Source organism: Schistocerca nitens, chromosome 12 (genome assembly GCF_023898315.1).
Source record: "Schistocerca nitens isolate TAMUIC-IGC-003100 chromosome 12, iqSchNite1.1, whole genome shotgun sequence".
Classification (NCBI taxonomy): domain Eukaryota; kingdom Metazoa; phylum Arthropoda; class Insecta; order Orthoptera; family Acrididae; genus Schistocerca; species Schistocerca nitens.
In genome coordinates this window covers 109,286,352-109,302,668 of record NC_064625.1, presented here as the reverse complement: position 1 = coordinate 109,302,668, position 16,317 = coordinate 109,286,352, and the positions used below count along the sequence as shown (strand labels likewise).

The 16,317-nt window shown below is 40.2% G+C and overlaps 1 protein-coding gene across 1 annotated transcript in view; it reads left to right on the top strand.

The window, feature by feature from the left end:
- The window catches only part of LOC126214937 (uncharacterized), a 212,629-nt gene that overhangs the window by 182,338 nt on the left and 13,974 nt on the right, over positions 1–16,317 (top strand). Inside the window, exon 8 of the mRNA XM_049941575.1 lies at positions 9,251–9,512. Within this exon, the coding sequence (XP_049797532.1) occupies positions 9,251–9,512 (262 nt within the window). The remainder of the gene's footprint in view (positions 1–9,250; positions 9,513–16,317) is intronic.

The following is a 16,317-nucleotide window of genomic DNA, read 5'->3' as shown; positions in this document are numbered from 1 at the left end:
TTTTTTAGTAGTTGCTTAATGATTACACACTGCAGATCTCGTTTGTCTAGGGGGGTTCATAGTTTTCTTTGTCTGCAAAATAATCATCCCAACATCAAGCATGGCCTGGGTTTTCTGCTGTTTAAATAAACTCCACTGGATTGGAAATTATTTAAGCTAAAAATTATATTTATTCATACTTTTTGTTAGAAACTACACCATTCTCACTATCAACATTGATAATCTAAATCCATTATACTTCACTTGTCACAAAAGCAAGTCCGTTTTCCTCCAGGACTGGAAAAAAAAAAAAAATGGCGGGCAAGCCAACATGTGTTCAGAAGCTGCAAATATTCCCACTTCCTAGATTGTTTGGTCATATATATATATATATAGCATTTATAATCTTAAACAAGTCCATTATTTATCATAAAAGAACATATTCATAATTAAATAAATTAAACACATTTTCTGGCAACATAATACAATCATGAAATTACCTTAACTCTTTACTGTGGGCATCATACTTTTCGCTTCAGATAAACCTTTTCTCCAACGCTCAATTACATTACACAATGTATTGAAAAGTGTCAGCATGATGATAAACACAAGAGCAGAGGAGTCTGGGAGATGAGGTCAGCCATTTGACTAGGACCGCACCATGACAGGAGAAGCCTCTACAAGAAAAGAATACAAGTGCTGCTTCTGCCAGCCTCGGCCGCACAATATTAGCACAGTACTAGACCCAGAGAGTAGCAGACCAGCACAGTTTTAGACCAGGGCAGTAGAAGACGAACACTGGTAGAAACCACGCTTTAGAAGAGAGCATATCCATTGCTTACATGGACATTGTATATAGCAAAGGACACTGACTGTTTGCATGTCGCCCATTACTTGCAACAACATGTAAATCTGAATTTAAGTATTGTCAGTCTTCTTTATTGTAATAAAAACTATTACTGTGATTTGCTTGAATTGTTGTATAGCTATCCGAGAAAGCAATATCCTATAGGCACCCTGTAAAGAATCGAGAGGGCAAGACCCCACAATGCACCTGCACATTCATCCCTGTTGGTGTGTGACTATTACACAAAAAATGTAATCACTGTGCTGACTCATCCTCCGTACTCTCCAGACCTGTCCCTGTGGACTTTTTTTAATTTCCAAAGTTGATAACCCAATTGAAGGGATGAAGATTTACAACGGTAGACAATATAAAAGAAAATCTGCAGATGGCACTTAACACGACCTAGCAGGAGGTGTACCAAGATTGATTCCGGAAGTGGAAGGAGACCATACACAACAAGTAAAAGGTAAGCATAGAAAAGTTTTGTAGACAAAGTTCCAGAATTTTTTTGGACAGACCTTGTATTTTCAGAAATATTTAAAAGCTGCATATCACCACTACCTTAAAAAATGTGTATTTATTTATATGAAATTTACATGCTATCAGTTTCAGTGCCATATGTTCCCAACAAATTCACCATAGAAGATATCAGAATCAATATACATCTGAAATAGGGCTATCCACAAAGTAACTCCATTTTCATGTGGCATGGGAAACAGTAAATGGACAGAACAGCTGCTATACTGACTCAAGCTGTAGGTCAGTATTCTCAAATTCTGTACAGTAGCTGTTCAAAAGAAGTCCTGCAATTAAAAATACTTCCAAATGTGAAATCTGTTCTGTGATATGATTTTTAATGGCACTGCAGTCAGCAATGAACTCATTCAAAAAACTGACAAAATATTTCACAATGTTTCAACCCAGACAACTTTTCACATATTTCTCAGCATTTTTTTGCAAGAGATTGTGACTAAGCAGTTAGAACACCACGCGTTCTCTGTCTGTTGGGTTGCAAAACTCCTTTCTGAGAACCACAGAACTCAACAGATGACTGCTTGTTTGATCTTTAACTTTCATTACAGAGAAGACCTGCTAAACAGATAAAGATTCCCCATGATAATGTGAGGACAAAATGACAGTGTTGTGGGGTTGTACTGCCTTTCCCAAACAAACCAATGAAGACACACCAAACTCTGTAAACCTGAAATGTTATGGCTACTTTTGTGTGTGTGTGTGTGTGTGTGTGTGTGTGTGTGTGTGATAAAGGGATCTTGTTTGGTTTTATGCTGTGTGAAAGACAAACAGTTCTAGAGTCTTTGTGATTGTTTAAGAAAAAATGAGGAAAGCCATTCAAAACAAATGAAGCATTCTGTTTACTACTAGTGTTGTGTGTGTGTATATATGTGTGTGTGTGTGTGTGTGTGTGTGTGTGTGTGTGTGTGTGTGTGTGTGTGTGCGAGAGAGAGAGAGAGAGAGAGAGAGAGAGAGAGAGAGAGAGAGTGGTCAGCTATATTCTGCCTGGCAAAGAATTGCTGCATCAGTTCAAATGGTATGTGTTTGAACAACCACCCTAGAGTACAGTCTCAGCTCCAGGTGATTTCTACGTGGGCACAAAACAGTGTCTCAACTTCCACTGCTTAGGCTCCTACAAAAAACAACTAGGTGCTATCATGGGCTAACTGCAATCACAAGTGTCTGAATTTTATGCAGATGGAATTTATCAACTTCTTAAGCATTATGATGAATGTCATTTTAACCTTACTGGATCTTGTTGACCTCCTTGACTTATTCATTAAGGATGGTTAGAAGAATGCAATCACCCACAAATACTTTTAATAAATTTTATTTTAATGCCACTACATGTTTTGGACCACTATGCCCATCTTCAGGCACCTGCATGCACACTCTGCAAGCCACTGTGAGGTGGGTGGCAGAGGGTACCCTTTACCACTACTAGTCATTTCCTCTTCTGTACCACTTGCATATGGAGCGAGGAAAAAATGACTGTCTGTATGCTTCCATATGAGCCCCAATCTCTGTAATCTTATCTTCAAGGTCGTTATGCAAAATTTACGTTTGTGGCAGTAGAATATTTCTGTATGCTGGAGGCAGAAGAATCGTTTGGCAGTCAACTTCAAATGCCGGTTCTCTATATTTACTCAACAGAGTTCCCCAAAAAGAACATCATCTTCCCTCCCTCCAGGAATTCCTGTTTGTGTTCCTGGAGCATCCCCGTAATATGTACGTGTTATTTGAACCTGTTAATAACAAATCTAGCACCTGCCTCTGAATTTATTCAATATCTTCTTTTAATGCGACCTGGTGTGGATCCCTAACGCTCAAACAGCACTCAACAAGGGTTTGCACTAGTATCCTCCTTGGCCTCCTTTACAGATGAGCCACACTTTCCTAAAATTCTCCCAGTAAATTGAAGTTGACCAGTCACCTTTCCTACTAGAACCCTTACACACTCATTCAATTTCATATTACTTTGCACTTTTACGCCTAGATATTTAACTGATGTGATTGTATCAATGCTGTACTCGAACATTATGGGATTGTTTTTCCTACTCAACCGCGTGAACTTACATTTTTCTACATGCCATTCATCATGCCATTTCTACCTGCCATTCATCACAGCAGCTAGAAATTTTGTCTAAGTCATCTTGTATCCTCCTACAGTCACTGAACACCAACACCTTCCCACACACCACAGCATCATCGGCAAACAGTTGCAGAGGGCTGCTTACCCAGTCTGCTAGATCATTTATGCATGTAGAGAATAATAATACTCCTCTTACACTTCCGTGGGGCACTCCTGACAATGCCCTTGTTTTAGGATTGTCAGGGCTTGTCATCTGCTCCTGTACTGTCTAAGGCTATTTAAACAATTAACACCATTTTGTATGCCATATGGATGACTTGTCATATTTGCAAACACATTGGTGTGGTGGATTCAATTGAAAACGTATAAACTGAATGAGTTCTGTGCATTTACCTTTGCTTTGGTGTATGTGTAAGAACCAAATATGAGACAAAACACCTTTCACCAGAACAAATGTTAACTGCACATTCTCATTCATGTTATATGTTATCACTTCTACGCACATCTGGGCACATTAATATATTTTATTGCATTATGTAAATCATCCATACATAAAGTCAGTCAACTACGAGGTGCATTCAAGTTCTAAGGCCTCCGATTTTTTTTCTTCGGACTGGAAAGAGAGAGAAACATGCGCATTGTTTTAAAATGAGGCCGCGTTCATTGTCAATACGTCACAGAGATGGCAGCACTGCACAGCAGATGGAATTTTACTGCCAGCGGCGAGAATGAGATCTGTTTTAAATACTTAAAATGGCGACGTTTTCCTTACTTGAACAGCGTGCAATCATTCGTTTTCTGAATTTGCGTGGTGTGAAACCAATTGAAATTCATCGACAGTTGAAGGAGACATGTGGTGATGGAGTTATGGATGTGTCGAAAGTGCGTTCGTGGGTGCGACAGTTTAATGAAGGCAGAACATCATGTGACAACAAACCGAAACAACCTCGGGCTCGCACAAGCCAGTCTAACGACATGATCGAGAAAGTGGAGAGAATTGTTTTGGGGGATCGCTGAATGACTGTTGAACAGATCGCCTCCAGAGTTGGCATTTCTGTGGGTTCTGTGCACACAATCCTGCATGACGACCTGAAAATCGGAAAGTGTCATCCAGGTGGGTGCCACGAATGCTGACGGACGACCACATGGCTGCCCGTGTGGCACGTTGCCAAGCAATGTTGACGCGCAACGACAGCATGAATGGCACTTTCTTTTCGTCGGTTGTGACAATGGATGAGACGTGGATGCCATTTTTCAATCCAGAAACAAAGTGCCAGTCAGCTCAATGGAAGCACACAGATTCACCGCCACCAAAAAAATTTTGGGTAACCGCCAGTGCTGAAAAAATGATGGTGTCCATGTTTAGGGACAGCGAGGGCATAATCCTTACCCATTGCATTCCAAAGGGCACTACGGTAACAGGTGCATCCTACGAAAATGTTTTGAAGAACAAATACCTTCTTGCACTGCAACAAAAACGTCCGGGAAGGTCTGCGCATGTGCTGTTTGACCGAGACAACGCACCCGCACATCGAGCTAACGTTACGCAACAGTTTCTTCATGATAACAACTTTGAAGTGATTCCTCATGCTCCCTACTCACCTGACCTGGCTCCTAGTGACTTTTGGCTTTTTCCAACAATGAAAGACACTCTCCGTGGCCGCACATTTACCTGCCGTGCTGCTATTGCCTCAGCGATTTTCCAGTGGTCAAAACAGACTCCTAAAGAAGCCTTTGCCGCTGCCATGGAATCATGGCGTCAGCGTTGTGAAAAATGTGTACGTCTGCAGGGCGATTATGTCGAGAAGTAACACCAGTTTCATAGATTTCGGGTGAGTACTTAATTAGAAAAAAAAATCGGAGGCCTTAGAACTTGAATGCACCTTGTATGTAAATATCCCTATGCTCGACAGGAGTACACGTGCTGCTAACATTTTTGATAATAAAGTATCATAGTGGCCATCTGGAGATGAGCAGTAAAGCCCAGAACCTGTCATGGCAGTAAAAATAAAGCTTCTAAAAACATATGATAAATGCTTCAACACAAATGTTGATAATGTAGAAAAGCAGTGGAAAGGTCTACTGATAAGATTTTATAAACAAATTTGTTTCAACCATTCCAGTTTTTTATATGTGGCCTGGCAGGTGTTACTTTCTGGTCACATCGATGCGTGCTCAAAGGAACACGCATTGTGGCAACTACAGCAGTTATGAAATACATGAAATGTATTCGCAGTTGAAATATGAACAGCTATGAGCTGTATAAGGGAATGACAACAAGCCTTAACTGCTTTCGCTATTCGTGCATGACTCACAGCCAGACCCACATTTCTAAATGTCATTTGTTCCTGCTTCATACCCCATACTCGTACACACATTGTGTAATTTTTGTACAGGGGAGGACATTTTATTTGAAAGTCACTGCCCAGTATCAGCAGATAAATATGACAATGCAGTGCCTGTGTTGTTAAGAAAAACAATGCAATGTTCCTTGGCACATGCAGCGGCCGCCTTAACAACTTTGGCTATCCATGCACGATACATGGCCAGGCCAAAATTTCCATATGTCATCATTCCTGCATCACAGTCTGTACTTATGCACACGTTATTTAATTCCTGTACAGGGAATAGCCGAAGCAGTTAAGGCAACCACTCAGGAAATCTTGTTTCAAGTCCTGGTCGAGCACAAATTTTCATTGTCATCATTCCCTAATACAGCTGATGCTTATTTGTATTTTCAACTGCAATTACATTTCATGTATTTCATAATGGCTGTAGTTGCTGCAGTGCCTGTTCCTTTTGACATGAGTGCATGTCCAAAGGAACATTGCCTCTTTCTTATTAACAACACAGGCACTGCAGTATCATATGTATGCGCTGATACCAGGCAGCAACTTTCAATTAAAATCTCCTTCCCTGTACTACGGGAACTAAATAACACGTGTATTGAGTGCAGGTTATGATGGAGGAATGACAGTGTACTGAAGTTTGGATCTGGCCATGTGTTGTACATGAATAGCTAAAGCAGTTAAGGTGACTGCTCGCATAATGTGGGAAATCCGAGTTCAAGTCCCGATCCATACAAATTTTCATTGTCATCATTCCCCTATACAGCATTTTGTGTCCTAGATATTTGTTTATCATCTATGAATTGTCAATCAGTTAACACCCACACAGCCTTCTTTCACTATGAAAACTGCAAGAAGAAAGGAAAATAGGTGCAAGGGCTACAATAGAGAAAGGCAACAGAGGGAAGGTGACTGTACCCTTGTGAAGAGCTGCCTTGTGATGGACAGAACTGGAATAGGGTATTCCTGTGGGCGTAGAGGAGGGCCGGGGAACAGATCCGACTAAGCAGTGAGTGAGTTCAAGTTCCTCACTAATGCGTCCGCTCCACTTGAATCCAGTAATAAAGAAGAAAAGCTGGTTGGAGAAAGCAGAGATTGGACTGGAGTAAAACTTTTCAATGGATACAGTTAGTCTATGGGTAAATCAGAGTTTCTGGAGGTGCACTTCTCTGATTATCTCCAGCACTATCATAGCAGGTGATGAAACAAATGATGTTGTCTTTCGATGAAAGACACTGTATGGACATTGGCACTGCGTGTTCTAATAAATGTTATGTATCATACAGAGAAGCAGGTATGTTGAAATTTATAGAGATTTGCAATTACAAATAAAATAATTATCTCTAAGCACGTGAAAATGTAGGTCAAATATAAGAGCAGAGTGTTTTTGTGAATGTGTGTTTGTGCATTCAAATTCAGCACAGTGATGATCTTACAGTTCAGGGAAAAAGTTAAAGAGTAAAAATATATTTGAGATTAGCTTTTTTAGTGTTTTTGTGCTCAGTTGAGCCATGCATCTGAATGGAGTACAGTAGGCTTAGTCTGCACTGATCTGGTTTATTCAAGATCTACTGAACTCATTTAATTTGTTCTGCCCATGAGTATTTACAGAATCAAATTTCTATGAATTTGAAAATGTTTATAGGCCTAAAAGTAGTTTTGCTAATGAAGAAGTAGCTGACATGGTACTAACAGATCTAGAATATCGCCAGATACATAAAAGCAGTAGAATTAATTGAGGACTACTATTTCTGGAAAAAAGGAAAGAAAACAAAATTATAGTGTACAGTTCATTGGGGGGGGGGGGGGGGGGGGGAACAAGTTGAATGCCTGCATCTTAAAACATATTGATTATTATTTTAAGAGGCCATTGTGACTGTTTGTCAGAGTGAAAATACAGTGGCCAGCCAGTGTGGCCGTGTGGTTCTGGTTCGAATTCTGCCTCGGGCATGGATGTGTGTGATGTCCTTAGGTTAGTTAGGTTTAATTAGTTCTAAGTTCTAGGCAACTGATGACCTCAGAAGTTAAGTTGCATAGTGCTCAGAGCCATTTGATTTGAAAATACAGTGTGTTTCAAAATGAATATACGGGTTTTAAGGCTTGGTAGCATTTATTAAATTCAACTTATAAATAACACTTCAAATGAAAGAGCAACTCAAACAGATTTGTTTGTATATCCATGTGCAAAGGTAAGACTAGGGAACGACGAGGAATGAATGAAAAACATTTTAAATGAGTGAGAATTTATCATGTATAGTCCCAAGAAACCAGTTCATCTTTGTCGTTTGCAGTTGTTACAAGCTCTAAAGCCTACATACTACAGCTTACGTGCCAGCTTCGCAAATGAAATTTTGCTGCGTAAGATGAACATTTTCTGGATCGTGTCATCTTCAGTGGTGAATCGACATTTCACCTAAATGGAAATGTGAACACACGTAATTGGTGTATCTGGGGGTAAGCAAATCCCCACGAGATGGTACAGTTGCAACAAGACTCCTATCAACTTTTTCGTTGAAGTAACAGTAACTGTAACCGATGTTTCTCAGCAGAGAAATGGTGCGCCATCTCACTGGCATAGCTCAGCACGCGACAGGTTAAACAACGTTGTACCTGACCACTGGATTGGTCGCAACTGGATGGCAGACCTAGTTTTATATGATCTTCATGTTCACACACCATCTGACCCCATGACATTTTTGCCTTTGGGCGTTCATAAAGGATGATGTACGTATGTCTCCGCTACCAGGTGATCTATCCAACTTAAGAAACAGCACTGCTGCAACAATTACTATAGACATAATGATCAAGATTTTGGAAAAACTCACCTATCGACTCGAAGTGTGACGATGGTGCTCACTTTGAACACTTTTAAGCGAAACTGTTATAGTTGCTCATTCATTTGATGTATTATTTATAATTGTAAGTCAGATGTAATAAATGCTATAAAACCTTAAAACCTGTATATTCATTTTCAAACATCCTGTACATTATCAGTATCTTCTGTGTATCAAAAAGTATCTGTTGCGCCCTATTCAACAAGAGGATGATGAAATCTCACAATGTCTCACTGCCTCCACTAATGTATTACTCAGGTACCATAATGTTGATAAGATATCAGAATTTCTGTCTTTCTTTTTTCACTTTTTGGTATGACTGAAAAGGGGCACCATTATTTGTCTCGCTTATTTGGCTGTTTGATCCTTGAGGCTTTGGACAACTTTCAGGTATTATATTCAGGGACAGACTAGTGGAATGGAGATGTCAGATGTCATCTACCAGGGGCTGTGACAGGTGTGAAGGAAGCTTGTCACACACTAACAGTCAAACAGTTCCAGATGTGACATTTACTGTGTGTGTCCAGCTATTAATGCCAATCTGATGTACCTTTTTCATCCAGTTGCCATTACTTGAGAAATATTTATATTTATAATGTATAGTGCTTATAAATTTATATGTTTTTTCCTAAAACAGTAAACAGTCCACATACAATCAAAGGTGTGGAGAACATAACCTGTGAAAAGATAGAAGACGACGAACTCCTCTTGTCGGGGACAGAGATGGACCCCATTTGCATCGAGTACGACAGCGATGTGGAGGAGGTTCCAGTCGACAACCCCAAGACGGAGCCATCTTTTACACGGCAGAGTGAGAAGCTGAAAAGCCTGGACGAACCATCCACGAGTGGCTTACAGTCCAGTGGAGGGAAGAGACTGTCGGGTGAAGGGGCCGATGTGTAAGTATGTGGCTTTTGCCAGAGACAGCTGTTCTGTGCTTATCTGTGTGTGTTTACTGAGGCACATTTTTAGGAAAAAATTCTGTTTGTTTCTCTTGAGTCTGGCCTGAGCAGCCAGAGATATCAGTTATGTGTGTGTGAGGTGTGCTCACTTGTATGAAAGCGTGAGAGTTCTTCCTTTCTGATGAAAGCTTTGGCTGAAAGCTTAAGGTGTAACAGTCTTTTTGCTGTGCATGTCTGCAAGTCAAATGTGTCATCTTTACAATGAGTTGCAATCTATTCTTTCCGTATCATTGATATTTCAACCTGGACCTCCCATTGTTTGATTTTGTCGCTTTCTAAAGCATTTTAAATTTATTATTACACTAATGGCTATTAAAATTGCTATGCAAAGAAGAAATGCAGATGATAAATGGGTATTCATTGGACAAATATATTATGCTAGACCTGACATGTGATAACATTTTCACACAGTTTGGGTGCATAGATCCTGAGAAATCAGTACACAGAACAACCACCTCTGCCCGTAATAACGGCCTTGAAACGCCTGGGCATTGAGTCAAACAGAGAATGGATGGTGTGTACAGGTACAGCTGCCCATGCAGCTTCAACACGATACCACAGTTCATCAAGAGTAGTGGCTGGCGTATTGTGACGAGCCAGTTGCTCGGCCACCATTGACCAGACGTTTTCAATTGGTGAGAGATTAGGAGAATGTGCTGGCCAGGGCAGCAGTAGAACATTTTCTGTATCCAGAAAGGCCCGTACAGGACCTGCAACATGCGGTCGTGCATTATCCTGTTGAAATGTGGGGTTTCCCACAGGGATTGAATGAAGGGTTGAGCCACGGGTCGTAACACATCTGAAATGTAACATCCACTGTTCAAAGTGCCGTCAATGCGAACAATAGGCGACCCAGACGTGTAACCAATGGCACTCCATACCATCACGCCGGGTGATACGCCAGTATGGCGATGATGAATACACGCTTCCAATGTGCATTCACCGCGATGTCGCCAAACACGGATGCGACCATCACGATGCTGTAAACAGAACCTGGAATCATCCGAAAAAATGACGTTTGGACATCAGTGCACCCAGGTTCGTCGTTGAGTACACCATCGCAGGTGCTCCTGTCTGTGATGCAGTGTCAAGGGTAACCACAGCCGTGGTCTCCGAACTGATAGTCCATGCTGCTGCAAACGTCGTCGAACTGTTCGCACAGATGGTTGTTGTCTTGCAAACGTCCCCATCTGTTGACTCAGGGATCGAGACGTGGCTGCACGATCCGTTACAGCCATGCCGATAAGATGACTGTCATCTAGACTGCTAGTGATACGACGCCACTGGGATCCAGCACAGCGTTCTGTATTACCCTCCTGAAGCCACCAATTCTATATTCTGCTAACAGTCATTGGATCTCAACCAACGCAAGCAGCAATGTCGCGATACGATAAATCGCAATCGCGATAGGCTACAATCTGACCTTTATCAAAGTCGGAAATGTGATGGTACACATTTCTCCTCCTTACACGAGGCATCACAACAACATTTCACCACGCAACGCCGGTCAACTGCTGTTTGTGTATGAGAAATCGGTTGGAAACTTTCCTCATGTCTGCATGTAGGTGTCGCCACCGACGCCAACCTTGTGTGAATGCTCTGAAAAGCTAATCATTTGCATATCACAGCATCTTCTTCCAGTTGGTTAAATTTCGCATCTGTAGCACGTCATCTTCGCATGGTGTAGCAATTTTAATGGCCAGTAGTGTATTATTATGCATTCCATCATTCTATGTCTTCATCTATATCCATGCTCAGCTTCCCTTCGTGAAGAGTATGGCGCAGGATGAAATGTTTCTCCTTACATTTTCTATTTTGATGATAAGTGTTGATGGATAAAAGAGTCCATTAGTTGACCTGTAGAATTTCCGTAGGTTAATTCTTCAAAGTATGTGCAATATATTTATCGGTCAGAGTATTTCCTATGATGAAAGGACCCTGCTAATCAGTGCCTCTTGAACCATGCATCAGCTCTTCTGGGCAGATGTCATCTCCTGAGTAGGTGTCCTCTCCGAGAGACACTGAAAGAGCTTCCTGTTTTTCAGTGCATCCACTGGAACAACACACTGAGACAGTTGAACTCGATATATTGCCTATAGTTGTTGTTGTTGTTATTGTGGTCTTCAGTCCTGAGACTGGTTTGATGCAGCTCTCCACGCTACTCTATCCTGCGCAAGCTTCTTCATCTCCCAGTACCTACTGCAACCTACATCCTTCTGAATCTGCTTAGTGTATTCATCTCTTGGTCTCCCTCTACGATTTTTACCCTCTACGCTGCCCTCCAATACTAAATTTGTGATCCCTTGATGCCTCTGAACATGTCCTACCAACATATCCCTTCTTCTAGTCAAGTTGTGCCACAAACTCCTCTTCTCCTCAATCCTATTCAGTACCTCCTCATTAGTTATGTGATCTACCCATCTAATCTTCAGCATTTTTCTGTAGCACCACATTTCGAAAGCTTCTATTCTCTTCTTGTCCAAACCAGTTATCATCCATGTTTCACTTCCATACATGGCTACACTCCATACATATACTTTCAGAAACGACTTCCTGACACTTAAATCTATACTCAATGTTAGCAAATTTCTCTTCTTCACAAACACTTTCCTTGCCATTGCCAGTCTACATTTTATATCCTCTCTACTTCGACCATCATCAGTTATTTTGCTCCCCCAATAGCAAAACTCCTTTACTACTTTAAGTGTCTCATTTCCTAATCTAATTCCCTCAGCATCACTCGACTTAATTCGACTACATTCCATTATCCTCGTTTTGCTTTTGTTGATGTTCATCTTATATCCTTTTAAGACACTGTCCATTCCGTTCAACTGCTCTTCCAAGTCCTTTGCTGTCTCTGACAGAATTACAATGTCATCGGCGAACCTCAATGTTTTTATTTCTTCTCCATGGATTTTAATACCTACTCCAAATTTTTCTTTTGTTTCCTTTACTGCTTGCTCAATATACAGATTGAACAACATCGGGGATACGCTACAACCCTGTCTCACTCCCTTCCCAACCACTGCTTCCCTTTCATGTCCCTCGACTCTTATAACTGCCATCTGCTTTCTGTACAAATTGTAAATACCCTTTCGCTCCCTGTATTTTACCCCTGCTACCTTCAGAATTTGAAAGAGAGTATTCCAGTTAATGTTGTCAAAAGCTTTCTCTAAGTCTACAAATGCTAGAAACGTAGGTTTGCCTTTTCTTAACCTAGCTTCTAAAATAAGTCGTAGGGTCAGTATTGCCTCGCGTGTTCCCATATTTCTACAGAATCCAAACTGATCTTCCCGAAGGTCGGCTTCTAGCAGTTTTTCCATTCGTCTGTAAAGAATTCGCATTAGTATTTTGCAGCCGTGACTTATTAAACTGATAGTTCAGTAATTTTCACACCTGTCAACGCCTGCTTTCTTTGGGATTGGAATTATTATACTCTTCTTGAAGTCTGAGGATATTTCGCCTGTCTCATACATTTTGCTCACTAGATGGTAGATTTTTGTCAGTAGTTCTAATGGAATGTTATCTACTCCCGGGGCCTTGTTTCGACTCAGGTCTTTCAGTGCTCTGTCAAACTCTTCACGCAGTATCATATCTCCCATTTCACCTTCATCTACATCCTTTTCCATTTCCATAATATTGTCCTCAAGTACATTGCCCTTGTATAGACCCTCTATATACTCCTTCCACCTTTCTGCTTTCCCTTCTTTGCTTAGAACTGGGTTTCCATCTGAGCTCTTGATATTCATACAAGTCGTTCTCTTTTCTCCAAAGGTCTTTTTAATTTTCCTGTAGGCTGTATCTATCTTACCCCTAGTGAGATAAGCCTCTACATCCTTACATTTGTCCTCTAGCCATGCCTGCTTAGCCATTTTGCACTTCCTGTCGATCTCATTTTTTTAGACGTTTGTATTCCTTTTTGCCTGCTTCATTTACTGCATTTTTATATTTTCTCCTTTCGTCAATTAAATTCAATATACAATATACAATTCTAAATAATGACAGATTAAATACATCTGCATATTCCAGTCAGACAAGAGAATGTGTGTCTGTCAGAGTCCACCACGACAATAACCATTGGTACAAATACTTTTCACCATCATTTGTTCTCCAATGAGCATTTCTTGGGTGTCACAGAGATCATATTCTCTCCATGCCCTTCAGCCACACCACCACAGAGCAGACAATTCCACTTAGCAGGTAGAGGCACCCACTTGTGGCTGCTCAGACAGTAAAACACCGCCCAAAAGTGGGGTGCTTTCTATTGCTAAATACGTTAACTCGCACATATCTTTCATCGGTCAGTGGAGAGCAGGGAAGTGGGACATTCCCTGAATGATATGTCACCCTTCATGGACACTTCACATAGTACCACATATTGGGATGTTTTTCCATTCAATTAGCATGTGGAGCATGGGAGTAGTAACTACCTAAAGCCTTTGTGCATGCTGTAATTAGTTTACTGTCGTATTCCGTGAAGAAGCAATACATTGGGGGCTGTAGTTTATTCCTAGATTTATCACTTCATTGTGATTCTTGGAACTCGGTAAGTAGAATTTCGCTGGAAAGCATGCATCTTTCTTCAAGCATTCCCATGATACTCTCCTATGGTGTTACAGCCCCACTCTGCAGTTTCTAATTTTAACATGTTTGAATTTTCAACTGACCAGTTCAACTGTGCTCTTGAATCTTTCAGCCGGGATACAAGACGCAACTACCTTGAAATAAACTCGTTAAATCCTTCTTTGTTCAATTAGCAGATCTGTAATGGCAGGAAGAGACTGGATTGGAAAATGAATCCTTCAGTTGCCCTTCTAAAACTGCTATATTTCATGATAAGTGATCAAACATGATTTAGATCAGTGAAGCTTGTTTATGTTTAGTAATCTAAGGATCTACAAATAAAACTCAGAAATTGAAATAATTCTCCCTCATATAATAAAATTCATGTATCTTAGTAGGTAAACTCATTCTACCATTCCTCTTGCAAAAGAACCAGAACTTATTACTTCTTGAGTAAGCACACTAGGAAATAACTTCCACTTCATAACAATTTTATTAGCATCGTATAACACATACGGATGTCAGTGGACACGCAATAATGAGTAAACTTAAGAACACAGATTGACTTAATATACCAATGCTTTCAGTCAAATCTTGCTTGGAAACACTGGCCTTCGCTCCAATTGTAGCACCAGTCAGTACAGAATTTCTGTCAGTGTATTGTGTCATCTAGCATCTCAACATATTCCAAAAGAAAACTAGCATTCACATAATATAGAATCACAATCAATAAAAACACAGTATAAACAACTTTTCAATCAACCAATATGGTATGACTTCTTTACTGGGTGTTTCAAATCTTATAGGTAATATTGAAACAGGTGGTAGTGAGTTCACAACCGATAACGTTGAGATAGGGAACCGATGATTGGAAATGCATATTTATTGTGTTATGGATGACATATACAGCATATACCACATAACGAGTGGCATACCAACTATTTCTTTAGGAGTGCGGGTGGGGTGGGGGCAAGCATACCCATTTACTGATTTCGTCTTTCAGCAAAACCGTTAAGAGTATGTGGATACCGATAATGTGTGGGAAGTTGTATTAGGTGATCAGCACTACGTTGTTCTACAGCGAGAAACAACTCATTGTTGCTAAATGTGGACTCAATTTTACAGGTAATGCTCTTGCAATTCATTGCTTTAATTTGTAAAAAGACATCATTTATCTGGTAAGACATTGGTCCTACTTTGTTGTGAGACCATTTCCGAAAAGGAGTTCGTATTTAGTGTAGACTGCATATATCGATCGACCAGAGAGAAATCTTTTGTTATTATTGTCATTATTATTATTTTACAAACACTGTGCATCACATCTTAATGACAAAAATAAAAATATAATTTGTTTGAAAAAGAAAGAGGCATTTACTTTGTTTTTATTTGGACTAAAAGGTTTTACATACAATTTTGAAATGTAGTTTTCCTTTTGACAGTTCAGGAAACAAATTCTTTCATGACTTTCTAACATTAATTTTTCCAGCCCTGACTTGATGAACATGGAGGAGGAGTAGATAGGTGAGTCTCAACTGAGTCGTTGTTGATCTGAGGCAAATTTTAAGTCAGTCAAAGTGCTGAATGACCTCAGAGGACGCTGACACTACTGGAACTATCAGAATCGGAGCGATGAGGCGAATAACTTTCTGAAAGAGTTCTTTAACCCTACCAGGTTCAACAATAAGTTTTCTTCCAACAGAGGGTACATTACATGGTTGTATACCAGTTGTAATGGTTCACAGCATTTCGCCTGTCCAGGTTAAAGTTGGTTATATGCAGTCCAAGCAGGTCGTCCGAATGTCGTGTAAATGGAGAATGTGTTTTGAAAGACATAATAAGTATCTTGTCAACATGGGATGGTTGTTTAGATCCTCTTGGTTGAACCTACGATCAGTCTCATTCAGAAGGAGATCAAGAATTTCAAACAAATATTTCAAAAATTTTTGTTCTTGAGACAATTTTTAGGGAACAGATAGTGTTTCCATGTGTTGCGATTTTGTATTTTTCTTGGGTATGAGATAATTGGGTCTTTCATACTTTGGTTTTTAGAATAAACTTTGCATTTCTCGAACAGCATATCAAATGCTTCCATAACCCTAAAATTTGCAAGAGATACTTTTAGAACCTCTGCTGAATGTTTCATTCTGGCTGCATTAAAATTTTGTTTCTATAGGGATCT